The sequence below is a fragment of the Rhamphochromis sp. 'chilingali' genome (genome assembly GCF_963969265.1).
Source record: "Rhamphochromis sp. 'chilingali' genome assembly, chromosome: 16".
Taxonomy (NCBI): domain Eukaryota; kingdom Metazoa; phylum Chordata; class Actinopteri; order Cichliformes; family Cichlidae; genus Rhamphochromis; species Rhamphochromis sp. 'chilingali'.
The window spans coordinates 8,374,711-8,402,230 of record NC_137943.1 but is presented as its reverse complement, the minus strand read 5'-3'; the positions used below and the strand labels follow the sequence as shown (position 1 = coordinate 8,402,230).

Genomic DNA, 27,520 nt, shown 5'->3' with positions numbered 1-27,520 from the left:
GTCTCCGGCTGCCGAGCGTGGAGGATGCTGCGCTGTCTCGATTTGCCCTTGAGCAGGAGAGCAGTGAGGGTGGGGGAAGGGGGGGGTGTTGCTGGGCCACAGAGGATTACTGCGCCATAGGCGTCCCATGGCGCTCTCAGGCATAATGTGCGCTGTGCTTTTGCCACATCACCAAGTATGCCTTAGTCCAAGGACTATGAAGAAACTCAAAGTTTATTTCTGTAAAAAGTGTGTGTGGGAAACGCCCAGTCTCCTACCAGAGAAGCCAACATTTCACGTGCCTCACCTTTCACACGGGGGTTTTGAACACTTGAAACACTTTTGTTTGGTTTAATGGTCAACCAGAGGCATGCACACCCGTGAAGAACAGCCAGAGCCCGAGTTCACAGCATGCACCCTACAGTGAGCTGATTTGGTTTGGATTCAAAACCTGATTCGCATGAGTGAATCCTTAAAAAGACGTGATTTCACACCACCGGTCCTCAGACTTTTATTCTGTCTTTCCGGGAGGTTTGGACTTCGTGTGCAGCTCATGATAGTGTATTACCCCCTCTAGTGTTCGGTAATAGACTTTCTTTTTTGTATGGAGCAGGAAGAATTCTTATTTTCAGAACATTGCGCAGATTGATAGACCCAAATACTGTCTCATCAGGATTCATACATCACATTTTGTGCATTAAGGTATAGAGGAAGGCGGGACATATTTTAAGCTTATTTCTAAGTCATTCTAATAAAAGATAAAAAGCCTGGTAAATAGTTTACCCAGATAATGTGAACATTGGACGATTGGACAGTCTTGTGTTAATCCTCCTCTGCGACCATATAAACAGATGTTTATATTTGCATATTATATAATAATACAGCCATAACGATTACCCAGCGTGCATCATGGTAAACTGCGCGGAAGTATCAATCACTGTGCCATACAGGTACTCGGATCGATATAAATATTGATAGTTTCAATACCAAAGCTGGTATTGATATTGGCTCGAGACGGTTAGAGTCAATACTTTCTTTCTTTCCCCTATGTACCCCACTGAATTATTTCATGAACAATTATAGCTATATCAAACACGCACTATGAAAAATGTCTCTGCACCTTTTTTGTGTTGACTGTCACATCTGTTTTAATTATGGTAGCACATAGAACAATATAAGTTGACCCAAAGTGCTTGAGAGAGAGACGTATTTAGATTCTAGGTCTTCAAAAAACCAAAAACAAAACAAAAACTAGTTTTAAAATACATAAATTATGTTACATTGATTATTACATTTTTAAATTGATTGATACCCAAAGTGTACTATTACAAAACAGCACCACTGTGCCAGTGAACAAATCCCCAGGAGTGAGTGGTGGGGAAAGACAAAAAAATAAATAAAATAAAATCCTTTTAAGTTAACAGTTTAGGAAAGTGTAGAACAACATTACCCAGAAAGCCCAGGTACATATGTTTTCTTTTTTTCCGGATGTAGCATCACATGAATTCACTGTCAACATGCAAGATGGCCACGCATCACAGGCAAAATGCTGCTGGGCGGAGGAAAGTACAGGTAAATTAGAGGCGTTACATTATTGATAAATGTGTGACAACGGCAACATCGGGGCCTCCAGCTTAAAGATGCTCTTCACAAACACCCGATAGGGAGTAAAAAACACATGCACAAGATAGCGTTGCAGTTAGGTGTCATGACTCAAGCCAGCTAACCTATCTAGCTTAGCATACGAGAGGTGTTAGCGGCATGTGCTAACGGTCGCTTCCAAATGATTACATGCTTTTGCAAACATTTTTTTCATACGAGCAAGTGTAAAATACTTTATAAGATAACTACAGATATCGCCTGTCAGTACAAAATAATAACACCCCTCTTGGGTTGCCGTTTGAAGCTGTTACGGCGTTGACGGAAGCTAAGCTAGCTACTGTATCCGGGCTCCGTCTAATTGCTAGTGAAACGTACGCGTCCGGGCAGGTCTGTCGTGAACCATTGCCAGTATGCCCAGCTGCCGTAAAAATACACATTAAAGTTATGCACTTTCCTTGTTGTTAAACTGAAACCGGTTTGCATTATATGCCAGTGTGTGTGACATTTAGTTAAGCTCTGTGTTTGTCTCGTTAACTCTGCAGGTCCTTGCAGTGCAAGTTCACGTTATACAAGTGTTAGCGCGTTAGAGCTTAAAGGGTGGGTGTGTTGGGTGGGTGTGTTGTGTGGGCCAAAACAAAACAGGTCGAGATTAGGAGTCTGAGCCCAGCGCCCATTCTCCTCTCTGTGTTCCAGGTATCATATGTCATTAGAGATGAGGTGGAGAAGTACAATCGAAACGGGGTGAATGCACTCCAGCTCGACCCTGCTCTGAACCGGCTCTTCACTGCAGGGAGGGACTCCATCATCCGGATATGGAGCGTCTACCAGCACAAAGTACAGCTTCTTGCCCTGCTCCGTTATGCTAAAACAGTCAACTCATTTTACACAAGGCAGCTGCTTTAGTATGCATTTCTCAAATCTCATGCCTAAGACTGTTTTAACTGTCCTTGTCCTCTCTTGTTATTGTAGCAGGACCCATACATTGCATCGATGGAGCATCATACAGACTGGGTTAATGACATAGTCCTCTGTTGCAATGGAAAAACTTGTGAGTTTTTTTAAGCTGTTCAGTTCACCCAACATTTTATTTTGAAACCCCCGTTTCTAATCTAAAAAAAATTTGCTTTCAGTGATATCTGCCTCATCGGATACGACAGTCAAAGTATGGAACGCACACAAAGGGTTTTGTATGTCAACGTTACGAACACATAAGGACTACGTGAAAGCGTTGGCTTACGCTAAGGACAAAGAGCTGGTAGCATCAGCAGGTCTGGACAGGCAGATCTTTCTTTGGGATGTGAACACACTAACAGCACTCACTGCTTCCAACAACACTGTCACCAGTAAGTAAAGATTTTGCAGTGTGACACTAGTATCCATTTCTGTCCTCTGGACAGAAGCTTAGATTAGATGTGAATTGTACTGAGTGTAATTTGTATTCAGCATGACCGATATGTTTATGTCAAAGTCAGTCTGTACCTTTGGACTTATTATAATTTGTCTCCAACAGCTTCATCGCTGAGTGGGAACAAGGACTCAATCTATAGTCTGGCTATGAACCAAATGGGCACGGTTATTGTATCAGGATCCACAGAAAAGGTTTGTGACACACAGATGGACAGATTTACACAGTGCCCAGTGTTTACACTAAGGAATAAATGCAAACTTTCAGTTGTGTTAAATTTTTGAAAATACTGAGACATAAACAGCTTCACTGAGCAACAATCTGTTTCTCTAACTACAATAAATTTTAAAAGGACTCTAAGCTTCAATAACTCAGCTCTCAGGAGCGTCACAGGTACCAATTATAATCACTCATTCAGTGATTAGAATTGCTTTTTAGGGTCTCTGTGGATTATTACACGTCTCTTAGTCCTGTTTGGGTCCCTAAAATGCTCATAATTGTCTTAGGGGTGATGTATAATAGCATAGTTTAAGCGTTGCTCTGTAATCCAGGTATCATTTGTGATCTTAAATTGTACCTTCACAGTTTTGTCTAGTTGACAGATTTCCAAATAAACCTCAGGCCTCAACAAAGCCTTTTTAGCCTTCTTCCATTCACTGAGTTCAATTTTTTCAAAAACTTGAACCTGAGCAGTAGACAATGAATTACTACACTATAATCTAGTAATTGCCTTGTTAACTTATTTTTACTAATTTCTTAAAACGCAAAACCCATAAAAAGTTCTTTCATATTCTAACTTGTAGTCTTCAGCTCTATGTAGGTAGGTTACATGGCTTTAGTAAAATGACTATTATAAGAAAACTTAACTCTAACTTCTCTTAAGAATTTGTAAGCAAGTGATAATACAAGTTCTTCACTGACCTTTGGTTTCTGTTCAGATATCCTTAAAGCATTTCCATTAGGCTGTCACAAATCTGTGGATATTATAAACTATAAAGACTGCTTCAAAAATCTAATATAAAGGAAATGCATGAATGGTGTAATTGAGTGCGTACCTTGCTTTGTTTTAGCCCAGTAGGATTATCATGCATGTAAACACAGTGAAGTAGTGCCTGCTGTCGTTACCCTTCTTGTGTCTTTCTTCAGGTTCTGAGAGTGTGGGATCCTCGAACATGCGCTAAGCTCATGAAGCTAAAAGGTCACACGGACAACGTCAAATCGTTGCTGCTGAATCGAGACGGCACTCAGGTGAGTTAAATAATCTAAAATGCCGTGGCTGCCAAAGAGCAGAGTTTCAGAATCTAAAAGTCACCGGTCCTCCCCACAGTGCCTATCAGGCAGTTCAGATGGGACCATTCGCCTTTGGTCCCTCGGCCAGCAGAGGTGCATCGCCACCTACCGTGTGCACGACGAAGGGGTGTGGGCCCTGCAGGTCAATGAGGCCTTTACGCACGTATATTCTGGAGGCAGAGACAAAAAGATCTACTGTACGGACCTGCGTAACCCAGACATCCGTGTCCTTATCTGTGAGGAGAAGGCCCCAGTGCTCAAAGTAAGGGTCCAGCAAATAAGGGCTAGATTTTTGTAATAACTGCATAACAACCTGTGTAATAGTTAATTTTAGGATATATTTAACCATAATATTGAAAATATAAAAGGATGGGTCTCAGGGTCATTCAGCCTTTTGCCTTTTCTTGCACAGATGGAACTGGACAGATCTGCGGACCCACCTCCAGCAATCTGGGTCTCCACCACCAAGTCATCTGTTAATAAATGGGTAAGCATGCGTGACACCTCTGAGATCAGTGATCCACTGTCAATGTAGTGAAGTATAGATAGAGGGTTGTTCATGTGGCCACACCTAACTGTGTTCAGCCATAATTCATCTGCAGTTCATTTAAAATTTAAAAGCAGCTTTGTAATTCTGTATTACAAAAGAGAAGAACAAGGAGTGGGGAAGCAATTATTAAAAGTTTTTGTTTTTTTGGTGTGTGTTTAGTCTCTAAAGGGAATGCACAACTTCAGATCATCCGGAGAGTATGACAACGACTGCACCACCCCTCTGACACCACTGTGTACTCAGCCAGAACAAGTCATCAAGGGTACTTTTGTTTTTTGTTTCTTTTTTATGTGAAAGTATACAATCCTCCAAATCTCTTTTCCCTCTGTTAACTAACAGCGCTGTTGATGTTGCAGGAGGTGCCAGTATTATTCAGTGCCACATTCTGAATGACAAAAGACACATACTCACCAAAGACACCAACAACAATGTGGCTTTCTGGGACGTCCTAAAGGTAAACCACACACTCTGGCATTAATGATTAAGATATTAGGATATGGGATGTGCTCTTATCTTGGTCTTTATTGGTCTTCATAGGTGGGAGGATAAGTGAAGGAGATTTCAGGGCGTGGCTTGCATCACTAAATGTCACTGATTAGTCGAATATATCAGAATTTTAAAGCCAAATTTAAAAAAACAAAAAAAACAACTGCTAATGCAGACTGTTTTTGTTCACTGTTCTAAGACATAACAACATGGAGATACAGCAGAACTGGGTGGTGATGCCCAACAAGAATGAATGGTTTTATAGTTGTGTAAAATAAAGAAGAGCTGTTGTTTTTGGTTTGTGAAATGAATGATTTTGCCTTATTTTTTAATCTTCCTGGGGCTGCCGTCCAGGAAGAAGAACTGATGGACCCCGAATGAACCTTTAGTTCTTCTGAAAGTTTCCCAGGCGTGGGTGTTGGGGCGGAGAACTCCACTGTGGTTTTATTGGTGCTCATCCACCTGAATGAGCTGATGAATCTGTGTGAATTAAAGTGAAATTGTAGGAATGCACACCTGTCGATATATCTGTAGTTTGAAATGACCTTTTGTGCTCACATTTGACCTGTAGGCATGTAAGGGCGAAGACTTGGGGAAGGTTGAATTTGACGAAGAGATTAAAAAGCGCTTCAAGATGGTCTATGTGCCAAATTGGTTCTCTGTTGATCTGAAAACTGGGGTGAGTTTCAAACCTGGTAATACAGGAGCCCGTCACATGATTTGACATTCAGTGTTTTCTAGCTGAGTTCTAACTTCTCCTGGTTGATTCCTGTCGTGGTTATGTGCTCGACAGATGCTCACTATCACTTTGGATGAGAGTGACTGCTTTGCTGCCTGGGTGTCTGCAAAGGACGCAGGGTTTTCAAGTTCCGATGGATCGGATCCAAAGTGTAAGAGATTACATTTTCTATACTAATGAAGGTTACGTAATGCAGAGCCAGAGGTCTAAGTTAGCATTACACAACGCTGATTTCTCCCCTTTGCAGTGAACCTGGGCGGACTATTGCTTCAGGCTCTGCTGGAGTTCTGGCCCAGAACCCGAATCAACCCCATGGACGAGGAAGAGAACGAGGTGAACCATGGTGAGGAGATTGATTGACTGATTCAATTATCCAGTGAATGCACAAACTGCCAAATGTCTGCACCGAGGGGAGCGTCATCGGGGCATGTTTTTTCCTTTGTCTTGTTTCCCTCGTCTTTTTATCCACTTGGCCTCAAACATGAATTGGCTGCAAACTGTGCCAGTGAGCGCATTCTAAGCCAAGATGTCATCGGGTTTGTTGATTATGTTCTTGTTCCCTCAGTGAACGGAGAGCAAGAAAACAGGGTCCAGAAAGGCAACGGATATTTCCAGGTGCCACCACACACACCAGTTATCTTTGGAGAAGCGGGAGGCAGAACCCTTTTTAGGTAAGCTCTCACCAACAAACTTTCAAACTTTTAGATCGTCAGTTAAGGTCATGTTAGAAAGTCAAATCTTCCCCTTGTGATGTCATCACATGTCATTAGAAATGGTCGCACAAGTCCAGCGTTTCTTTTGATCTGCTTTATTTTTACGCTGCAGGTTGCTATGTAGAGATTCAGGCGGAGAGACTGAATCCATGCTGCTCAATGAGACAGTCCCACAGTGGGTTATTGATATAACTGTAGATGTGAGTATCTCTGCTGATTATTTTTTTTTTTAAACCTCCTTTCCGTTGATCTTTTATTAAAGTGTGCATGTTGTGCTTTTCATCTATCCTGTCATATGCAGTGTTCCACTGGTGGCTGATCATAGTAAACCTGGTCAAAGTTTCACATAATAAAATCAGTGGATAATAATCTCTGTGACACTATTGGCTGATCATAGGGCCATAACTTGAAAGAGAGGGGCTATCTTAAATATAATCAAGCACAGCACAGCACCTAATGTTTTACATTTCTTGTTTGCAAAGGGTAGCCAATCATCAGAAAGTTGTCTGACAGTGAGTGTGAAAGAAACCTAAGCAGCTCATTTCATATATGTTCGACATGAGAGGCTGCTCCGAGACTCAGTATAAGATAAATAAGCATTATTTTTGAACTGTGGAGCATGCAAAGCTAGTCCAAGAATAAAAATATGGAACTGGAAATGAGCAGCTGGCTCCCTTTTTAAAGCCTTTCCCTTATTTGCCCTTTATCCTGGGCATCATCCTTCATCTGCTCGTCTAACTTTGGTCTACATCGCTCTACATAATTTATTAAAATTAGAAAGCCCAAGTGCTCGTGTCTATATTTCATGCACATTTCAATCAAAATTAAAAGAAGATTTTTTTTAAAAATGTGGCATGAGTAGTTGAAGCCCACTGGTTTGGAAGCTTGCAGGAAGAAAATCATGACTGCTTTTGTTGCTAAACACTACAAAGTGTTAATACGTATACTCTAGTTGGACGGCTTTAGTGTGGGAAGGAACTAAAAGCTGCATAAAACAGGCAAAAATAGCCCTGTGTTTGTATTTGAGATTCAGTACTTCTGAGTTTGTGTAACATGTTTTATACTTGGTACAGATGATGGTAATGAGTACTTCCTTGAGTTGCTTATAGACTAAAGCAGAATTGTGACTCCAATGATGATTCTCTCTCAATCAGTAGTGGCCAGAATATACAACACCTTAAAACCTGAAGCAGCAAAATGTTATTCATTTATCAGGTTACTGTTTACAAATGTGACCTGACCAACTTTCTGTTATTTCAAACTAAACACTCTGTTCTGTATAAAGAGACTAGACGTGCACAGCTTGCCTGCTCTAATAGTAATCCACTAACACTCAGTTGTTAGTGAATGAGTGAACATTAAGGCAGTTAGAAACGACGAGCACTAAAAATGTGTACTTGCCTTTCACAAATTGCTCTATACTCAGTAGGGACTAAGGTATGACATTAAGAGCTATGACTGTGCACTTTATCACAACATGATACAAATGTGAAACCTGATTGCAGGAGATTTCTTGCAGTGAGAAAGCAGAGGGAACTCTGCAGCATTGCCGTTAAAAAAGTTCTTCAACCACTTTGTGATTTATTTACTCAAGTTTAATACATGTTATTTTTATCACACGGTCAGAACTCATTTGTGTCAAACAAGGTGACACAGAGTCATTGCTTTTAAAGTACACGGACCAGCTGTGCCTGGCTGCGTAATCACCGCACTGCTCGCCAACAGGCCCGGTCTAAGCCAGAAAAAAGCTCAGCGGTGTTACAGATCCATCACTGTTCTTCCCTGGATGAAGCAATACCATTTTCTTGTATCTTTGTGATGTGACATTTGCAATTAAATTTTGTTCTCACGTTTGAGTTACACGTCTTTTTTTTTTTTTTTCCATGACAGAAAAATATGCCCAAGTTCAACAAAATCCCGTTCTACCTCCAGCCCCACTCTTCCTCTGGTGCAAAAACTCTAAAAAAGTAAGTTTGTAATTTCTCGTATTTCAGCAAAGATCCGTGTCACGTGCAGCTCTGCAATGTTCAGAGCCGGTTTTTATACCTTCTTTGTCGCACAGGGACCGACTGTCGGCCAGTGACATGCTCCAGGTGAGAAAGGTCATGGAACATGTTTATGAGAAGATCATCAACTTGGACAACGAGTCACAGACCACCAGCTCCTCGGCCAACGATAAACCCGGGGAGCAGGAGAAGGAGGAGGACATGGCCATGCTAGCTGAAGAGAAGATTGAGCTAATGTGTCAAGACCAGGTGGGCACATCAACACGCTCTGTGAATGCACTGAACACAACTTCTCTTTCATGTTAGTAACCTTCTTTTGTTTTTGATTCATCCAGGTGCTAGATCCCAACATGGACCTGCGAACAGTTAAACATTTTATCTGGAAGAGCGGAGGGGACTTGACACTTCACTATAGGCAGAAGTCCACGTGAAAGTCGTCATTTTTAAAAGCAGAACTCTTTGTCATTTGCCAATCACCACCCACCTCTGACATGTAGTACCCTAAAACCCCATTGTGTGGTCAAGAGTTGCAGTAACAGTGAGAATCCAGTAAAATTTGTGGGGACATGGCTCATGTTGTATTATAGGAAACTGAGAAGAACAGGCCGGCGCAGCCAACAGACACCTGGGAAATAAGTGGTCCATATTGTTTTTTTTTAAGTTTGGACGTAAATGTCTCCTCTCTGCATCCTTTTTTTTTTTTCCTTGTTCTTCTTCCTCACATCTTTGACTGTCCCTGCCCACCCTTTCCTGATTGGCATTTTATTTTTGAAGCGACTGAAGTTGCAGTGCGTGTTTGTGTATGTATGCACACGGATGTAGTAGACTGTCTGTTCTAGTACATTCCAGGAAACTGTCCTTGTTCTACAGACACTCCAGTCCTGTCTCAGCAGTATCACCAGTTTAGGAGTACACTTGGTCTCTGGGTAGCCTCACAGTCCCTCAAAGACAAAAAAACCCCTCTGTTCTGTAGTCGACGTCGTCTGCATTAACTTGAACTTAACCTCGGCTTAGACATCCAGTTAGTGCAGAGCTTGAACCTCATCGACAGAAGCAGTCCACGTTGTCTTTTGTTTTTAGCGGTGTTATCCTCAAAGGAATGAATGTTCTTTATTTTGTAAATATATGTACAACATTTTTCATTTAAATTACTTTTTCTTTTGGTTTTGCAGCTGTTTTCTTTTTGTTTTTGTACAGTTTACTTAAAAAAGCAAAACACACAAAAATAATTTTTCCAAATCCCTGCAGCACATTCATGGTCATGAACGCTAAATGACTTGAATGGTAAGATTTGCATTTGTTGATTTCACTGCAATCTAAAACTTGCAGTTAGTATTTGTGTAGGTCATCTTAGCAATTGGGGAAATTATATATAGGGTATATATCTTAAACAGTAATTCATGCTTAGATGCTCTGCGTTTGGTTCACGAGCATGGACTCTGATGACAGCGAGGGTTGTTCCTAATGTATATTTCATTTAGATTCAGTAGGAGTTCAGTGGAGCATAAATTTAACTTGAAGGGGAATCTCATCTGAGATAACATACGAACATTCAGCCACTGTGGGAACTTCACCAAAGTGTAATAAATGCTAACACATCTTGTCGCTTGGTGTGTCACCAAGCCACAACAACAGATCTTTTCATTGTAATTTCCTGGAGTTTAATTTTGCCACGAGTGTGTGTAATGCCATAGCAGGAGGGAGGATGCATTGAGTGAGCTCTAATTGGCCAAAAATAAAAATCCAAGATGGGTACAAATAATCAGGCCATAACTCTGCAATATCCATTATTGTAATCATTTGTGAAATATGTATATTTTAGGCATTCAAAGAAATAAATTGGAATGGTTTAACAATGACAGGTTTTACCAGGATTATAAATGGCTGTCTCGAGTTGTATTGTGTTGAGCTGATCCAAGTGAAATAAGAGAAACGAGGGACTCATTTTTTTTCTCTCAGTGATTGTTTAACCATCGAAGATTCACCCATTTCACATTCATCAAGACTTTGCACTCATTCCTAATAAAACAGACAATTCATTGATAAAAATATCTGCAAAAAATACTTATTTTACACACTAGCACCTACTTGACCAATGAAAACTATTAAGATGCCCCTAAAAAAAACAAACAAACAAAAGTGAATTACTCAAGTATTACTAACTTGGCAGTCTTAGATTTAATTAAATGCTTACTTTACATTAGCAATGCATTGTCTATGAAATGAAAGGTGGGTATAATCTAGTGTTGCATAGGTCATGGAAATTAAAAGGGGGCATAAATCTGGCTATACAGCAGTAAACATCCATTTTAGACTCATTACAAAGTACATCACTGAACAAAATCTAATTAAATATTAGTGTTAAAAACAAAAGTAAAACCTGTGCTGTTTCTATTCAGCATCGTCCCACAGTGAAAGCCCTTTATGTAGTGTCACCAATCTGGAGGATATAAAGTAAAATGTCCCATGTCTTATAATTAAAAGTGTTTCTTTGGGTAAGAGTTTAAACGACGTTGCTTCAAAACATTAAAGGTAACACTGCACCACCGCCAAAGACTATGGCGACTAATCTGAGTGGCCAACCGTCTAGTAACTTCAAAAAAATATTGATAATTGTCCTTGATATAAAGGTGCAGCTGTGCTTTGCAATGTCTGTCTTTGGAAAAATTCAAGTTTTGTCACATCGGCCTACCAGAAGCAGTCTCATTACCCGTATGATCCAAATTTGCACTCGGAAGGAAAAAGTTTGACCTTTAAAAACTGTTCTGGCTTACAACTAAGCAGTAACTAAATTCTCACATACAAAACACACAGAAGATTACTACAGTGCCTTTTCCTCACCCATCTTCTGCATTAATGCTGTAGCTGGTTTATGTAGTGTCACCAATCTGCTGACGCAGTCTTACATGCAAACAAGACAGACTGACAAGATAAAGTCTTCCCTCTGATGATCTATCCTAAAAATCATTTCTTTAAAAACAAAACAAAACGATTGTCGTCGACACTTTGCATTTGTCTGGCCTGACTTAAGCCTACTCAAAATGTGCCTTCTTGGGTTCCTACTCATCATCGTGCTCATGGTCACAGTGGTGAGCAGAAGCCACATGCAGAGGCTCTGCGATCTCATCCACTGACCCGAGAGTGTCCTCGATGGCCTGAGGTGGAGACCTGTCTGCGGTGGACTCCTCGGTGACCAGAGATGGGATGAGATCGACAGGAGATGAGCGAGGAAGGTCTTCAGCGGGCACAGAAGGCTCAAGAGAAAAAGACAACGCACCTATAGTTGGACTTTGGCTATCACTAGACTCAATGAGAGAGCTCTGTGGCTCTGCACACTCTGTGAGCAGGTGGGAGAGTCCAGCTGGTGGGACACTTGAATCAGCAGACAAGAGAGCAGGAGTGAAGTCTCTGGCTGCCTGGGAGATGTGCTCTTGTGGCTCATTCTGGTGGTCTGCTAATGATGGGAGCAGAACACTGTCCTCCAACTCTTCTGTAGTAAAACAAATATGGTTGAATTCAACAGAAGTGGATGAGAGAATTATATTAAACATACAACATATTTCATTGGCAGATGGCTAGTTCTCACTGAGCCTGGTTATACTAGAGGTTTCTTCCTGTTAGAAGAGTTTTTCTTCCCACGGTCACCAAGTGCTTGCTCATAGATGTTTCATTGTTGGGGTTTTCTGTGTATTATTGTTAAGTTTTTACCTCAAGTTTTTCCCAAATTAAAAGGCGACCGTGGTTCAGGGGGTTGGGAGGCTCATCTTGTAACAGGAAGGTTGCCGGTTCGATCCCCAGCTCTCTCTGTCTTGGTCGTTGTGTCCTTGGGCAAGACACTTCACCTACCACCTACTGGTGATGGCCAGAGGGGCCATCGCTTCTGTCAGTCTGCCCCAGGGCAGCTGTGGCTCCACCAGTGTGTGAATGTGAGAATGAATGAATAGTGGAATTGTAAAGCGCTTTGAGGGTCTCGAAAAGCACTATAAATGCAATCCATTATTATTATATAAAGCACTTTGAGGTGACTGTTGTTCTGATTTGAACCTATATAAATGAAACTGAATATATTTCTTAAAACTGATGCATGAAAGTCACTGGACAGTGATGAACAGCTGCCACACTGACTTACCAACACCAGATATCTCGCTTTCCTTCTCCTCGTGCATCGCCAGCGAGGTGTTTGTCATGTCAATGGATGACATGGACAGATCCAGCCTGTCCACCAAGTCTGAAGGATCGGGGTTCATCACTGCCATTTCAGAATCAGAAAAACCTGGAAAATTCCAACAATAAAACACACATCTTAAGAAGATTTTTGCAAACACAGCATATGCTAAGGTGAACAGAATCTTAACTGACCAAGCTCGGTGACCCTTTGAATGGGTGGAGGTAGATAAGAGTCCTCGAGGGTGACCTGCTCCAGGTTTAACTCTTCACTATTGCTTGAAGGTGCCACGAGAGGTGCCTGGAGACACACGCACACGGTGAAAGTTATTGACCTGTGTCAGCTTCTCAAATGTGAGATTTTGCTGTATTTTACTGTCACCTCTGTGTATCCATGCGCAGGCAGCTTTGGAGAGTGTTTCTCCTCAACATCAGGGGCAGAAGGCTCAACTGTTGATATTTCTGGATTAGCAGGGATTCGGTGCAGGTAGCCATAACCGATACCGCAACCCAAACTGCAGACAAACATTTGCAGATGCTATAAGATATAATACAACAACTGATTAACAATTTACACATGAAATCATAGTTGCAACATGCAAGACCATCACCAAGTAAGACCCTATTCTGGGAATGTCTTATTTTAGGGATGTGAGCCTGATAGCCCACAGTGGGCTGGACCATTTTCTGTTGGTGTAAACTACATATATAATAAATGTGTAAATAATAAATATGAGAAAATATAGTGCAAGTTCAACAGTTTGTCCTTGTTTTTCTACACTATAATGAAATCTGTCAGCATGACTCTCTGGGCTTAAATTACAGAAAAAGTTTTACTAGCTCATTGCTCTGACTATCCTGTAATTTAAACTGAAAGTTCTTGTTATGTCACAAAAAATGTTCTTTTTTCTGGTTTTCTAAGGAGCTTGGAAAGAAAAGTGTCTGGACTTCTTTAAGTGGCTTTAAGACGTTTCACCTCTCATCCGAGAAGCTTCTTCAGCTGCAGGGTCAAAAGGTGGAGAGTCCCAGATTTAAGCCTGGTGGGAGTGTGCCCCCGAGAGGGACAATGGACACCCTAATGATCCTCTACTTAATCACATGAGCCAAGGTGTGAAAACGTGCGTAGGTCACAATCAGTCAAGGTATTGGGTGAGCTCATTGTGAAACCCCGTTCTCACACCTTGGCTCATGTGATAAGGTAGAGGAAGTCCAGAAGTCTAGACAATTTTCTTTCCAAGCTCCTTAGACTACAATGACCTGGATGACTGAGAAAACTTCACAGACATTTTTCTGGTTTTGTTTTTCTTTAGTGTGGGCCCCTTGTAAAAAAAACCCTGAAATTTTTATATCATAAAGTGAAAAAACAGGAACTTTTCTTTGATTGAAGCATTTATTTATTACTTAATTATTAATTGGTTTAGTTAAAATTGCCATAAGTGAGATAGGAAAAGCTGTAAAACTTGTGAAAATACAGTTAAAAGTTTAAAATGTATGTCTTCCAGTGGATCGGATCTGAGTCTTTGAAAAAAAATATGGCCCCTGGGCCTTAGGGTGCATCTGCATCAAAGAAAAATCTAAAAATAGTGGGGGGGAAAACACTAACACGCGTTAGAATGTGGAGTCCAGAAACCACCGGGTGACATGACAATGATTACATCCATCTTTTATATACTGTCAGCTGCATTTGGCCATACCTGCCCTCTCCTCCCCATGCTCCGTTTGGTGTGACCACCACCTCTCTGCATAGGTCCGTTTGTGTGTTGTACACCAGCAGCTTCAGAGGTTTTCCTTCATGGGCCTCAATCAGTGAGAAAAAGTCTTCTGACTGCAAATGACAAACTCTGAATTAACTACTGAAGGTGCAAATTCGAAATTTTCATGCCACAAGTAATGTTGCATGGTTCTAATAAGACATCTTACATCTTGCAAAACCTGATCTGCTCCCACAATATAGTCACTGTGGGGCTGAAGCCCCGCCAGTGCAGCCGGTGAACTGGCTTCCACATCCTTGGAGAAAACAGAAACAAAAGATGAAGCCATAATGGACTCACAGCTACAGAAGCTGAGACTACAGTGAAGCACAATGCGTTTTAGTAGTTCTTTGACGACGCAACTCACCAGGACATGCCAAACATTTTCATTGGCCCCCTGGTAGCTGCAGAAGCGAACACTAGCGCCCAGCAAACCCTGCCCTCCCCACATGCTACTGGGCACCACCTCCAGCTCACGAACCCTCGTGGTTTTAGTGCTGTACACCTCCATCTTCACTGCTCTCTCCACGTTGGCTTTCAGAACCTCCTTCAAAAGGTCATTTTCCTCATTCTGGTGTGGAATAATTAAAGAAGACAACAATTATAGCAACCAGCTGTGTTAACCTTCTTCTTTTTTCATGTTCATCATATTTATCTACAGTCGCAGTGAATAACCAGTAAATGCAATTGTTATTATATGGCTGTAATTAAACTTACAAGTCTCTTGGTGTCAAGAGACAGGATGAAGTCGAAGAAGGGCTGCAGGCCAGCCTTCTCTGCAGGGGAATTTGGCTGCACCTGTCAAAATAAATACAAGCAAGTCTGCACTTTAATCTTTGAAGAAAATGATTTACTGGAATGTTTTAATTCAAATTAATATATAAGCAAGCAAATGTACAGAAAAACTAAATATTGCATCATTATTTTAAATTGAAAAAAAATAACAGCGTCGCAAACGCACATCTTGATCAGTCGCATCGATTTATCAGTCGATCGACTAACCATTTAAGCATCTCTGAACTATAATCCAAAGTACTGCTTGTATTTTTTGCTGAAGCATGAAATGGTTATAGGAAAGCGGTTCGTTCTAAGCCGGTAAACATTTATTTTCATTAATACTGTCGTCGCGCTAGTTCTACTTGTCAAAGCATCACTTCCGGGCACTTATTAAAACAGAAGCTCAGTGGACTCAGACTTCTTAAAAGACTTTCTTTGCGACAAGTTATATGTTGTGCTAACATTTTATTTCTTAATAACACCGTAAACAAATACGTCCTAATGCACAGCTGCGCCCACAATGACACGTAAACTCCGTCTCTTCTGTCAGGTTTTTGACACTACGAAGCTAGCTACCTGTTAGCATACAACACAGTTCATAAGCTGCTGTACATTCAGCTCCAGTTTCAGAGAAAAACGAGCCGCGTTATAAGCCTTACACCGTGCACATGATATCCATACGTCCCTCCTTCGGATGCTTCTGAACTCTGAGATAAACCCATTTCTGCCGGGAACTCGTTTAAAAATTACTGTCATCAGAAAATACCGACAATTACCACAGTTGACAGTTCTCGGCCATCTTGTCCGCAGCCCAAACCAGTCGAACATCGCTGCTGTCGATCCTCGGACACCGTGCAGGGTCGCACATCATTGACAGTGTTTATTTGCTGCCTCATACCTCAGATTCTGTTACACCGGCTTCAAATTTCAGTGTTATTTGATGTGACTCAGCTGTGACGCCTGCAAAGTTAGCAAATTTCATAAACCCGTATCTTATATGATTAGTACCCACAAAACATATTCAATTTTTAAAATAAGGACTTTTTCTATTCTAGGATTTATTTATTTTTTTGCATATTTTTAACTTGGGGCATGTTTACCACTGTGTAGCATCCCCTCTATTTATAACAGCAGCCAGTAAACATCTGGGAACTGAGGAGACCAGCTGTTGGACTTTCAGAAGAGGAATGTTGTCCTATTCTCGTCTGATAGAGGATTCTAGCTGTTCAACATTCCTGGGTCTTATTTTTCCTACTTTTTTGTTCCATGATGCTTTAACTAGTGAAAGGTCTGGCCTGCAGGAAGGCTGGACTCTTCTACTTCAAAGCCATGCTGTTGTAGTAGCTGCTGATTGCAGTTAAGCATCATCTTTCTGAAATATGCAAGACTTTCCATGAAAAAGATGTCATGTCGATATGTTTCTGTAAAACCTCTATATACGTTATGTCATTGATGGAGCCTTTCCAGATGTGCAAACTGCCATTTCCACAGATACTGCTGCTCCCCAATAACATGAGAGATGAAGGTTTTTTTTAGGTGCTGATGGAAAAAGAAAAAAAGAATTTAAATTGTGATTCCCGTGACCACAGAACAGCTTCCCACTTTGCTTCAATCCACTTTAAATGAGCTTTGACTCACAGAAGACAGGAACATGTTCACATATGGCTTCTTCTTTGCACAACATTAATCTGCATTTGTGGTAAACTGTGTTCACAGTCTTCACAATTTTACACTGAGGATCATTATGCTGAAATTATTCCAGAATTTGTAGACGCAGTTTTAAATTGATTAGTGAATCTATGCTCATATTTACTTCTGAGAAGTTCTGCTTCTCTAAGATGTTCTTTTTATAGTGTATAGTTTCAAAATGTTGGTCCAGCTATTTCTTCTTAGTGCCACTTTTTTTTTTTACATTTCTAACCTTTCATTGCTCCCGTCCTAACTTTTTTGAGACGTGCATTTTCATTAACTAATAAAATGTCTCACTTTGTTTCTCGCATTTGATATGCTTTCTGTGTTCTATTATGAATACAGCGTGGCATTGTGAAATTGGAAGATTGGTGCTTTCTATTTTTCTTTAGATTTTAATCGGCATAACATTTTTGGATTTTGGTTTGTAGTGTAAATAGTGGGAGCACCTGGAACAACCACAAAAATAGAGACTTTCATACAAAATTGCACCTCCAAACAAAAAATTGCAATCAAATAAATAAAAATATTTTATTATTCCATCACAGACACACTCTGACCATACTGCTAAACACATAACAGATAATCCACAGTGACCCTGGCAGTTATTAAGAAAAAATATTCACATACTAGAGGCTGGAGTCATGAGTCACAGTGGATTAGCTCTATCCTGTCTTGGCCACCTTCCAGCAGTATACACGTGTTTCTATTCACATGGCACCTCTCTCTTCTTGCATACCCTCTAGGGTATGGGCACGATGACAAAAAAAATTAAATAACACATCAGATTTTTATTATATAGTTTTAGGAAATTAAAAAAGACATAGATTCTAGGCAAATACTTCTTCAAATACTCAAGGCAAATATTTTTTCAGCAATAGAAAAATATCCAGCTACGAAAAATATGTCATCATCCATTAGTCTTTGTACGTCAAAAAATTATTACTAATACATAAAAGCAGTGCTCAGGACATTACATTCTCTCACACATTTTCTTTTATCGTATCACAAGAATTCCTTAAATCTGCTTAAAAGAAAAAAAAAGTTGGGTATCAGTGACTGAATAAATCTACTCTGTGTTCTGTTCAGTTAACCCGATCAGAGACTCCAGGAGCTGGGTGCTCGACTCGTACTGTGGCAAACTGACGGAGCTAAACAGCTGGAGGTGGCGAAAACTGTCTGGGTGTCTGTGCCCTTTGAAAGAGCTGTGCAGTGGTCCGCAGGGATAATCGCTGTCAAAGAACTCCAGGTCGGAGTCAGAGGACAGACTCAAGTCCATGTATCTGCTAAAGGAATAGTCCACAGTGGGAGAGGGCGTGTTTGGCAAGTCATCGAGAGAGTCGTCGTTGAAGACGTCTCTGGGTTGATTCGCATTTTCATCAAGATAATCTGTCACTGAGTTTCTGCTTATATTGTCTGCGAATGTGTCGACTGTGTGTGGTCCCATACTGTCAGTAGTACTGCTGTGAGTGGCAGAGCCGCTGCTGCTGCTGTGCTGTGTCACTGGGTCTCTTTGAAGCCTCAGGTGGCTGTATGAGGAGTAGTTATTACTGTCCGAGTCACAGAGGCTAAGAGCACGGCTCAACCCTCCATCAACATCAGGGAGACTGTGACCCCCGCTGCAGCCTCCTCCTGCATCACAGTCAGAGGAGGAGCAAGAAGATTCAGTCATATCGCTGCTGCAGCTGTTCTCCTCCACTACCAAGCGTTCTGGGATGAAATGGAATGAAGGGGTGGCAGGCATGGTGACAGGAAGGCCAGCCTCCTCTGAGGTAAAGCCAAAGGGACAGCTCTTGTCCTGTGCATTCTGCTCTGTACAGACCTCCTCCTCCTCTTCATGCTGTTGAATCACCTCTGTAAGTCCAGCCCGGTCCTCAGGGTTCTGTTTTTCATCTTGCAAACGCCGCTCTAATTCCAGTCTCATGACGGTGTGGATGTAATGAGTCTGCACACGGCGGGAATCAAACTCGAAGCGTCCCTGAATGTTACCACAGCTGTCCTTACTGCAGCCACACGGGAAATTGGAGTGGTCCACCTGTATGTGACAAAAGCAAGGAAAGAAAATGGTGATTTACTCATAAACAGAACCTACTGACTCAGCTTAGTGATTCACGGATTCTCTGCATCAGTGAGTCACTAAGAAACGAACGTAGGTGAAATAATAACCAACATTCAGCATCTGACTATATACAAGCATACGTACTCAGGGTAGACTACAATTTACATTCAAATCAGTCTGAATTACACATGTTGAAACTACCCTTTATGGAGGGAAGGTTTGGAGAAGAAATTCTGTGTATGTGGAGATGTACCTGACACTTAATGCCCGCCAGACTGCACGCGCAGGTCTCCGGCTCACAGAAGCCTCGGCAGTCACATCCACAGGTCTCTCTAGAGAGTCGCAAGGCATGAAGCTGCCTCTTCTCCTCCCTGTCGATGAACTTGACCCCTGCTGCTTGTAGGATGGCTTGGCGATGTTTAGAGGAGAATGGCTGAAGGAAACCTCTGTCCTCCTGATCGCTATCACTGACGTCGCTGTCAGTGTCTTCATCTGGGATTTGATCTGTAGTAAGCCTGTCTGCTTCCTGCTGGTCAATGGCCCCACTGGTAATCAGCTGGAGTGAGCACAACAGAAGTAAGTCAGAAAGGCGTCATGCAGACAGGCGCTGCAAACGTTTAGAAATGAAATGCACCTACTTTGTGTTTTAAAGCTTCTAACCGCTCTTTCCTCCGTTTCTCTCTGAGTCTCTGTCTGCGCCTGTCCCGTTGTTCCAGTGCATGCTCGGATATCGTGTACTGTTGAAGGCTGCTGTGCTTCCGCACCATGCCAAGGGTGGCACCTCCACGGCTGGGCACGCTGGTAAAGCCCTGGCACCGCGGGAAGCTGAACACTGTCACCTGGTCAAAGCGTACGGTGCACGGTCTGCTTGCAAGCTTAGGCCTCTTCAGGATGGAGTGAGCTGGTTGTGTTTAGAAAACAAACAGCAGAATCATCACGTAAACTGAGGAACTACGGTACCTGGTTGTGGTGTAAAGTAAGCATCTGGTAAATGACACCATAAGTACACTGTAAAACATAAGCATGTTGGTCAGCAAAATCATATATCAGTCCATCCTGGCAAAAATAATTATGATGCAATAATATTTCCTACATACAGAAGTTTTGGGACTCCCCAAACAGGAAAATGTTCGTTGTTAAAATAAACTGGTTATTTTTTTAAAAACAGTTTTTGCAAATTGGAGTTTCATTAACCCATGAATAGTGCACACGTATGTGTTATATGGCTAAAAATACCTCCTATAGTTCTGTCAAATAAGATATTTTTTGTAATTTTCTCCTCCCCAAAAGCAGGAGAGGCCAGGAAATAGAAATTTATTTTAGGTTTACTTCAGCATAAATAACTAAGACATGGATTTCAAAATGAAGTATTCCCAAAGAATAAGAAGAACATTAAGGCTGAACAGTGACAGAAAAAAAAGGACTTTGTTAAATAAAGGGTCCTTAATGACTGTACTTCTGAATATAGACTCATTCCCCTGAAATTAACCCCCATAATGATAATAAAAGACATGCATCTGTAAAGTTACTTCAAGCGCACCTATTATTCCTTTCCTTATTATTAAAAATGACAAACGTTACAAATAATTGTCCATCAATTGTTTGAACCTTATGTCTGTGAGGGGCATCCAATCAGAATAAAAGGAATGGGAGATAAAATGGCTTATTTCAGACAGTGGATTAAATCAGTGTCGGATGGTTTTGATTATGTGAATCATGCAAAGCTACTCTAAAAGAATCTTTGTATAAAGTGCTGTTTGATGTGTGTATAAAAGGGGTGCTTTAAAGAAATTAAGCAAAACTTTAACATTTGACTTTTCAACTTGGTCACCAAAGTGTACACACAGATCCTCAGGCTCTATTTTTTATGTTTCCAAATGATTACCATCAGAAAAAAGAAATCTATTTGGTCACTTTAATTCTTAATTTGCTCTTTCAAGAGCAATGCCACGTTCTCACAGACAGAATCCGCCTTGCTCAAAGTTAAGTGCTGCTTTGAAGTACTGTTCAAGTCCCTTTTCTCCTAACTTCACATGAAGCACAATTCCAGGAAAAGATTCCTTGATGCCTGATAAATACGGGCTGAGTTGTGACACAGGCTTTGCAGGTCTCAGCGTGGCCACTAGGGGACACACTACAGGTGCTTCACTACAGAGGCCAGGGTCAACAGTTGAACACATGTACAAAGGAAATACCAAGACGGGTCGATTGCAACAACAGGCTGATCAACAGAACAGAGCGGGGGAGAGACGAGTTCACGTCTTTGCTGCCTGCTGCTACTTGGGTGTTTATCACAGTATAATTAGACACTGGCAGTTTAGTTTTCAATCCATTCATCGGGTTACTGCTTGATGTAACAGTTTGGCTTCAACAAATTGCCTGACCTTCACACATAACTGAGGCTGAACTCCAGTTGCAAAAGTCAGTAAACAAGGGAGGCCAGCTGATTAAGCTTGCCTCAGCTGCTGTTTGTCCAGGCAACTTCCACACCGAATCCATCAAGTCTAGCAGACACCGTGTTTGTCCTGTCCAAGAGATTACTGTAAATATTCTGAAAACATTTCCCCCAAACCTTTGTTTATTTGAACATGACCCAAAGCGTGTCTCTGTGTCTGTCTTTTCCCTCCTCCAGCTCGCTCTTCCTATTTTCACCTCCCGATTTCCTCTGTGGCGAACCATCGGCCACCCACAGACCTCTCTGTGTCTCTCCTCTGGCTGCCGGTGCCTCATTACGAATCTCTGTCCTTTGGGACATTCAACTTCTCCTCTTGCCTCGCTCTCTAATGTGTGTGTGCTGTTGTTGTCTCTCAGTCCATCTGTGTGCCAGTTCCCTTCTCCTTTATGTGTGTGAAATGTGTGTTCTGTTAGTGCAGCTTGTTTCGCTTCTGAGGCTCAAGTATTTGTTTAGCGGCACCTGGATGTGGCTTGATATCCTCCTGTATCTACAGATCTATAATTGCGTCAGCCTGATTGCCCGCTTATTAACATCTCTGGCAATCCTGTTCTTTGATGCATCAAATTTTGTGACTATAAGCACTTCCAGTGATGATAGATGGGGTGTGCAGCCTCGTGACATTTGAATAAAGGCCATTCGATATGGCTTGTTTAAAGTGACCCTACTATTCAAATTGATTCCACAACTTCCTAGCACTCAGGCAAATGATCTTCTACACAACCAGCCAGGCAGTCCAGAGGCGAGCCATCCTGCCTCTGTGTTATCTAGAACAGCCCTAAGGTTAGCGTTTTCATATCAGTCAGTCATAACTGTGCTGCTGCGGGGCGATAAGAGACACTCCTATAAAAAGCTGAAGGGAAAGTGGACAGATAAGGAAGACGTTTGCATTATTTGAAAGACAAGGAAAAAAGACAGCTGGTTTGAAGACTTACTGGGCAAACTGGTGGGTGAAGCAGGGCTGCGAGGTGTGAAATCCTGATTTTCAGAAGAGCCGCGCTCTCCATCAGAGTCTGACTCTGAGGAGGCAGGAGAGGAGAGGGAGGATGGAGGAGACGAGCAGGAGGAGGAGGATGAGTAGGCATTGTCATCAACCTCTGCAAACTTTCTCTTAAGGATGCCTCTCATTGTTGCTCTGCGGTGGGTGATATGCATTCTGCAGAAACAAAAAGGAAGCAGGGGCATTAGTTTGAATCACACAAGAAGAAAAAGAAATGGATTTTAGTCATTTACAATTACAGTAGATCTTATGCAAATCAGCACTTTAATACTGGAACAACTATTCAAGACAGCTGAGCGATACTGAGACAGCGCTGCGTTCTCACATGTATTGGAAACTGAGAACGTAAACAGCACTTTTCAAAAGCTAAGGGAAAGAACGATCTTCCTGCCGAAAGCTGCCTGTCAGCTGGTCGAGCCAGTTTCAGGCCACAAGTTTGTTTAGGCGAATTCAGTCTTGATAGTGATTATCCTACAAAGTCATGTTTCGTAAGTGGAACAACGTCAAGAGAAATCTTTTGTTGACTAACAACAAGATGAGTTATATATTTAAAAATAATAATAAAAAAAAATCAACATTTCTTTTTCTTGTTCTTTTCCCCACTGAGTAATTAACATTCCAGTGATTCCTCGAGTTTTTTGTGAAGAATTCGTGGAAACAGGCCGTCCAGTGGTTGTGTGCTAAGAGCTCGGGTGGGGTGGGTGGGGGTGGGGGATGTAATGGTTCAAGTGAATGCTATTTTTGGATGTGAACATGGAAATACAAACTCTGAGGGTTGCACACTTTGGCAAGACTTTCCTAAACTACTGAGAAAAAGTGAGTAGCAACAGAAAATAAAAGCTGTTAGGCACAAGCCCCATTTACTGCTTGCTTGTTTGAGGGCTGCAGCAGATGACCGATTTTGTTCTGCTAAGTATTTTTAAATACTGACCGACCGGTTTGAGCCGTATAAGCTCTGAAAACACAAAGCACAATTTTCTCAAAAAAAGGTTTACATATGTTTATGTGGTTTTGCTTGAGAAACATTAAAAAAAAAACCCTCCAAAAATCCGTGTGAGAATAATATTGTAGAAGTCAGTCAGTGAATATGCACGTTTCCTATTTTGCCCTGTTATATGAAGACATTTCAATGAAAAAAAACTATTAAAATGTAAAGCCTGGCATATAGCTCTTATTCTTCTTTGCCAACAGTTAGAAACATCTGCGCTGAGCATGCTATTGTGATCCAATAGGTAACAGGACTGGGATTTAGACTGAACTTAACACAAGCAACCGAAAACATACCACACACACCCACAGTTACAACAGAAGCATTTCTTTTTCTTGTCAGAGAAAAGGAATGTAAACCACTGCACTGACAGTCTGTCACTGCCCTACACTAATACACAGTCAGCCAGGGTCCACACGGGGCTTCAGATAGTCTGCAGTAAGCAAATACCTTAGACCAGTGAGGCTGTGTGTGTGTGTGTGTGTGTGTGTGTGTGTGTGTGTGTGTGTGTGTGTGTGTGTGTGTGTGTGTGTGTGTGTACTCAGACTGAGCAACTTCCTGGATCCATCAGCAAATACGAGATGAAACAAGAGACTTAGCTCAGCTCCTACACTGTTTACACAAAAGGAACCATTGCTACAAAGACAGCTGGAAAGGAATTTATCTCAGGTGAAAAGCATCTGCACAGTCATGCTCAAGGTTTCCAGAATCAGAGTGATAGTTGTGTCTAATTAATACTGCAGAGCAGTGCTATTATAGCACCCTCTTGTTCCAGTTCTATCACATTTATTACATTTAATATCTGACAGAGCAGAAAAGCCTCGCAGTTCGCCTAGGTGTCCGCTGAGACCACATCAATAATTTAAAGGTTCAAAGCAGCAGCAGCAGCAGCAACGGAGAGTGCGCGTGCGCGTGTAACAGTAAGAGGGAGGTACTACACTGTGTTAACGCACATAAGTGATTAAGAAGAGGTTGCAGGACTTTTAATGGGACAAAAACTTCCACAACAATACAAGGATAGAATAAAACGTTCAGACAATCATTAAATGCCTTAAGGAATGTTACACGGGGTTTTCACTGGAAGAGAGTAGGAGTCGTTTCCTGTTTGGCATAATAAAAGTCATTAGGCAGCTGACCTCTTCACCTCGCGGAGGGAGACACACACACAGCGATCATATCAGCCACAATGACAACACTGTTCCCCACTGCTCGCTACAGGGCAAACACTTGCGGGCACGGTCAGCGTAAGCGCAGCAGGACACACACATACACACAAACACATACAAGTTTTCTTCAACATTACTCTTGTCCGTTAAGTGTTAAGGTGTGAAATATGAAGCAGAAAATCAGCATAACTGTAACTTACCACATTTCACACAAATATGCCACACAGTTTTTATAAGCATAAAGAGAAGTGAAAAAAGCATGAAACAATTTAAGGTCACTCTATAGGCTAAAGTATTTACTGACAGAGAGTTTTTTTTAGTTACTCACCACAAATTAACACACAGCATAGTAACAAAGAAGGAGCAAATTGACACAAAGTTACGTGTCCTGTCCGCCGTCCAGCCAGCTGAGCATTGTGTGTCCGCCTGTGTTTAAGTGAAGCGACACAGTAGTACCAGTGTGATCATGAGAGGACTGGCTGGGAGCTCCCAAAGACACGAAACACGGCAACAAGATACTTCACCCCCTCCTCGAGACCTCAACTATGTTTCTTGGGAAATCACGTACACGGCAGTTTCGCCTCATAAGACAGCAACAGCATTTTCGTTTTCATTAACGCTGAGCTTTTTGTATCACTTACCATAGTACGTTGACATTTCAGCACAGGCTAAACCTCGCGCAGAAGAAAGTAATAATATATAAGACGCTAGCATAACAATGTTATTAGCCTCGACGTAAACGTTTCAAGAGCTTAATATTTACTCGCTAGTAGTATAACAGCTTCCATCATTACTCTCTTATACTGTATCACTATTTTGTCCCATAGATTCATTAGCCAAAGCTCAATCGTTTAGCTTAATAATCCGGAAGTGTCGGGCAGGTAGTCCTCTTGCTTACCATCAGTCCTCTGTGGCTGCCCTGTCTGTCTTGACGCAGACGGTGACACACGTAGAGGCGGGAGACGCCTCTCACTCAGTGCTGCCCACAGATTCCTGTCTGTTGTGTTCACACTGTACTGTTCCCACTGGTGATGTGCTGGTAAATAACCTTTAGACCTCCAGCTGGTGATTATTATCAGAAGGCACTCAGCCACTGTTACAAACGAGTTAGGACACGCAGTGCCTTGGCAACGTTTATGTTTATTCCTATGTAGGGTGTATTTTTTTTTATTTTTTTTTTTAGCAAATATCAGATCAATGCATTTGCAAATAAATGAATAGAAAACACAAACATAAAAGAACTACAGAACTTACTTAAAGTAAAAGTAAAGTAAACATAATAGTATTTCAATAGTATTCAGACTTCCTTGGGGATTTAATCCTTTTATTTAAACAAGGCTTTCGCATCTTTGTAAGCCACCTTTAGACCTGTAGTAAAATTGTGATAAGACCATCATTAAACGTGAGATACAGCCTTTGGCGTTTGTGTTGTTTTCCTTTAATATATTTCCTGTTACATTGGTAGGAGTGATGGTTCCAGTCAGGCACTTTAAGAAACAGTTTGCAGTGCAGAAGAGCCGAAGATGGCCAGGATTATGGATTTGGATGTAAAGCCTCTGCCCGTTTAACGCAAAGAAAAATCCTCTTTCTTGCTTTCACGCCACACTCCTCACAAGCAGATGTTGTCATAAATTAAAGCCTATAACATGTATACGCACACACTCGTTATGGGCTATCCAAACGGAGCTTTTCTTACACCATGAACCTTGTGGCTGAGTGAAGGTAAAGCGGCTGGATTTAAGATTCCAGTGCCTCTGCTTTTAAAGATAATCATAGGCTGTGCTCTGCGTCCCCGACTGGGAGGAAAATGAAGCTCAGGGGAGACAGACAAAACAGATGGACAGACAGATGAACGGAAAGATGGACATGCCCAAAATACTCCTGGACTCAAGCTTTGACCCCCTTGTGTTGATACAGATCTGTGCAGCAGTTTGAAAGGGTTAAATAATAGCTGCACTAATGCCTAAATATCTGCTAGTCCAAATCCTCTGGTCAGAGGAAGGGCCGCTCATCCTGACTTCAGCACTCTGTGGAAGTGTGTTACGAGAGAGTGACCCACTTTGGCTGGGATCACTGTAGTGCAGCATGTGTGTGTGTGACCTGCGTGGAGAGTAAACACAGAGAGACAGTGCAGCAGGACAGATTATAGGGCAGAGAAATGGCACGTAAAAGAAATTATGTCTGTTCTTGGCTGCTAAAATTAGAATCTGGATATTTGACTCAAGGTAGATTTTGCAGCTTGAAGGATCCGCTCAGAGAGATTGCTACAACTTACTCATAACACATCATCAAAGTGCTATGTGAGGCTTCATGTGGCTATTTATAGCACAATCATTGCCTGGACAAAAATACATTTGAGCAAATACAGTTGGAGTTTCCTGTTCCTTTTTGCAGGCTGTTACCACGCATGGTGTGACTGTGTGCCTCAGATGTATCAGGCGGATGATCCTTTTCACACCCGTGCAGCAGAGAAAGTCAGAGTTTTTGTTCCTACGTTTGTTAATATTCAGCCATTCTTTCACAACTGCCTGTATTTACTCACTGTATCCATGCAGCCATCGCAGTGCAAACTGACCCAGACTCCTGACCTCATTCCTTTACACTTTTCAGATTTAAAGCCACTTGTATGTGGCTGCTCAGTATCAGTTCAGTTTTTTTGAGCTGCTTTCCTCACCATTGTCATGCACCCATATTCTGCGAATAT

The 27,520-nt window shown here is 41.6% G+C and overlaps 3 protein-coding genes across 4 annotated transcripts; 1 reads left to right on the top strand and 2 right to left on the bottom strand.

Annotated features, from left to right (window-relative positions):
* The first annotated feature begins 1,478 nt into the window (after positions 1-1,478).
* LOC308412335 (WD repeat-containing protein 48) lies at positions 1,479-10,599 on the top strand. 2 transcript variants are annotated; one of them, XM_080906598.1, is made up of 18 exons: positions 1,479-1,551; positions 2,275-2,415; positions 2,554-2,629; positions 2,712-2,924; positions 3,092-3,180; positions 4,133-4,234; positions 4,314-4,538; positions 4,689-4,763; positions 4,986-5,088; positions 5,183-5,280; positions 5,884-5,991; positions 6,106-6,202; positions 6,299-6,394; positions 6,617-6,722; positions 6,877-6,964; positions 8,655-8,731; positions 8,827-9,019; positions 9,106-10,599. In XM_080906598.1, exons 1-18 carry the CDS (start codon positions 1,480-1,482, stop codon positions 9,199-9,201), a joined length of 2,055 nt encoding a protein of 684 aa, XP_080762724.1. In that variant the 5' UTR covers position 1,479; the 3' UTR covers positions 9,202-10,599. The 2 variants fall into 2 exon arrangements, with proteins under 2 accessions (XP_080762724.1, XP_080762723.1); XM_080906597.1 differs by having other exon boundaries at positions 2,551-2,629; positions 9,106-10,594.
* Positions 10,600-10,734: 135 nt separating this feature from the next.
* On the bottom strand, positions 10,735-16,271 carry gorasp1a (golgi reassembly stacking protein 1a). The gene is made up of 9 exons (XM_080906602.1): positions 16,122-16,271; positions 15,403-15,483; positions 15,053-15,256; positions 14,855-14,941; positions 14,629-14,759; positions 13,317-13,449; positions 13,130-13,235; positions 12,900-13,043; positions 10,735-12,260 (listed from the first exon to the last, which is right to left on the bottom strand). The coding sequence occupies exons 1-9, from the start codon at positions 16,182-16,184 to the stop codon at positions 11,830-11,832; spliced, it is 1,380 nt and encodes a 459-aa protein (XP_080762728.1). The 5' UTR covers positions 16,185-16,271; the 3' UTR covers positions 10,735-11,829.
* Positions 16,272-17,657: 1,386 nt separating this feature from the next.
* Positions 17,658-25,281, bottom strand: LOC308383786 (cysteine/serine-rich nuclear protein 1-like). The gene is made up of 5 exons (XM_080861905.1): positions 25,145-25,281; positions 22,598-22,818; positions 19,849-20,111; positions 19,464-19,766; positions 17,658-19,186 (listed from the first exon to the last, which is right to left on the bottom strand). Exons 2-5 carry the CDS (start codon positions 22,815-22,817, stop codon positions 18,221-18,223), a joined length of 1,752 nt encoding a protein of 583 aa, XP_080718031.1. The 5' UTR covers position 22,818; positions 25,145-25,281; the 3' UTR covers positions 17,658-18,220.
* Positions 25,282-27,520: the final 2,239 nt, after the last annotated feature.

What these genes read in the sequence shown, in the direction of transcription:
- LOC308412335 (XM_080906597.1), top strand. Translation starts at nt 1,480, where the DNA reads ATGAATTCACTGTCAACATGCAAGATGGCCACGCATCACAGGCAAAAT. An exon ending in TTCCAACAACACTGTCACCA is followed by an intron (nt 2,925 to 3,091) that starts GTAAGTAAAGAT and finishes TGTCTCCAACAG; the next exon opens with CTTCATCGCTGAGTGGGAAC. An exon ending in AGAGAACGAGGTGAACCATG is followed by an intron (nt 6,395 to 6,616) that starts GTGAGGAGATTG and finishes TTGTTCCCTCAG; the next exon opens with TGAACGGAGAGCAAGAAAAC.
- gorasp1a (XM_080906602.1), bottom strand. Translation starts at nt 16,184, where the DNA reads ATGGGTTTATCTCAGAGTTCAGAAGCATCCGAAGGAGGGACGTATGGA. An exon ending in ATGGATATCATGTGCACGGT is followed by an intron (nt 15,484 to 16,121) that starts GTAAGGCTTATA and finishes TTATTTTGACAG; the next exon opens with GTGCAGCCAAATTCCCCTGC. An exon ending in CAGATCAGGTTTTGCAAGAT is followed by an intron (nt 14,760 to 14,854) that starts GTAAGATGTCTT and finishes TGTCATTTGCAG; the next exon opens with TCAGAAGACTTTTTCTCACT.
- LOC308383786 (XM_080861905.1), bottom strand. Translation starts at nt 22,817, where the DNA reads ATGCATATCACCCACCGCAGAGCAACAATGAGAGGCATCCTTAAGAGA. An exon ending in TAGAAGCTTTAAAACACAAA is followed by an intron (nt 19,767 to 19,848) that starts GTAGGTGCATTT and finishes TGCTCACTCCAG; the next exon opens with CTGATTACCAGTGGGGCCAT. An exon ending in TGGCGGGCATTAAGTGTCAG is followed by an intron (nt 19,187 to 19,463) that starts GTACATCTCCAC and finishes TGTCACATACAG; the next exon opens with GTGGACCACTCCAATTTCCC.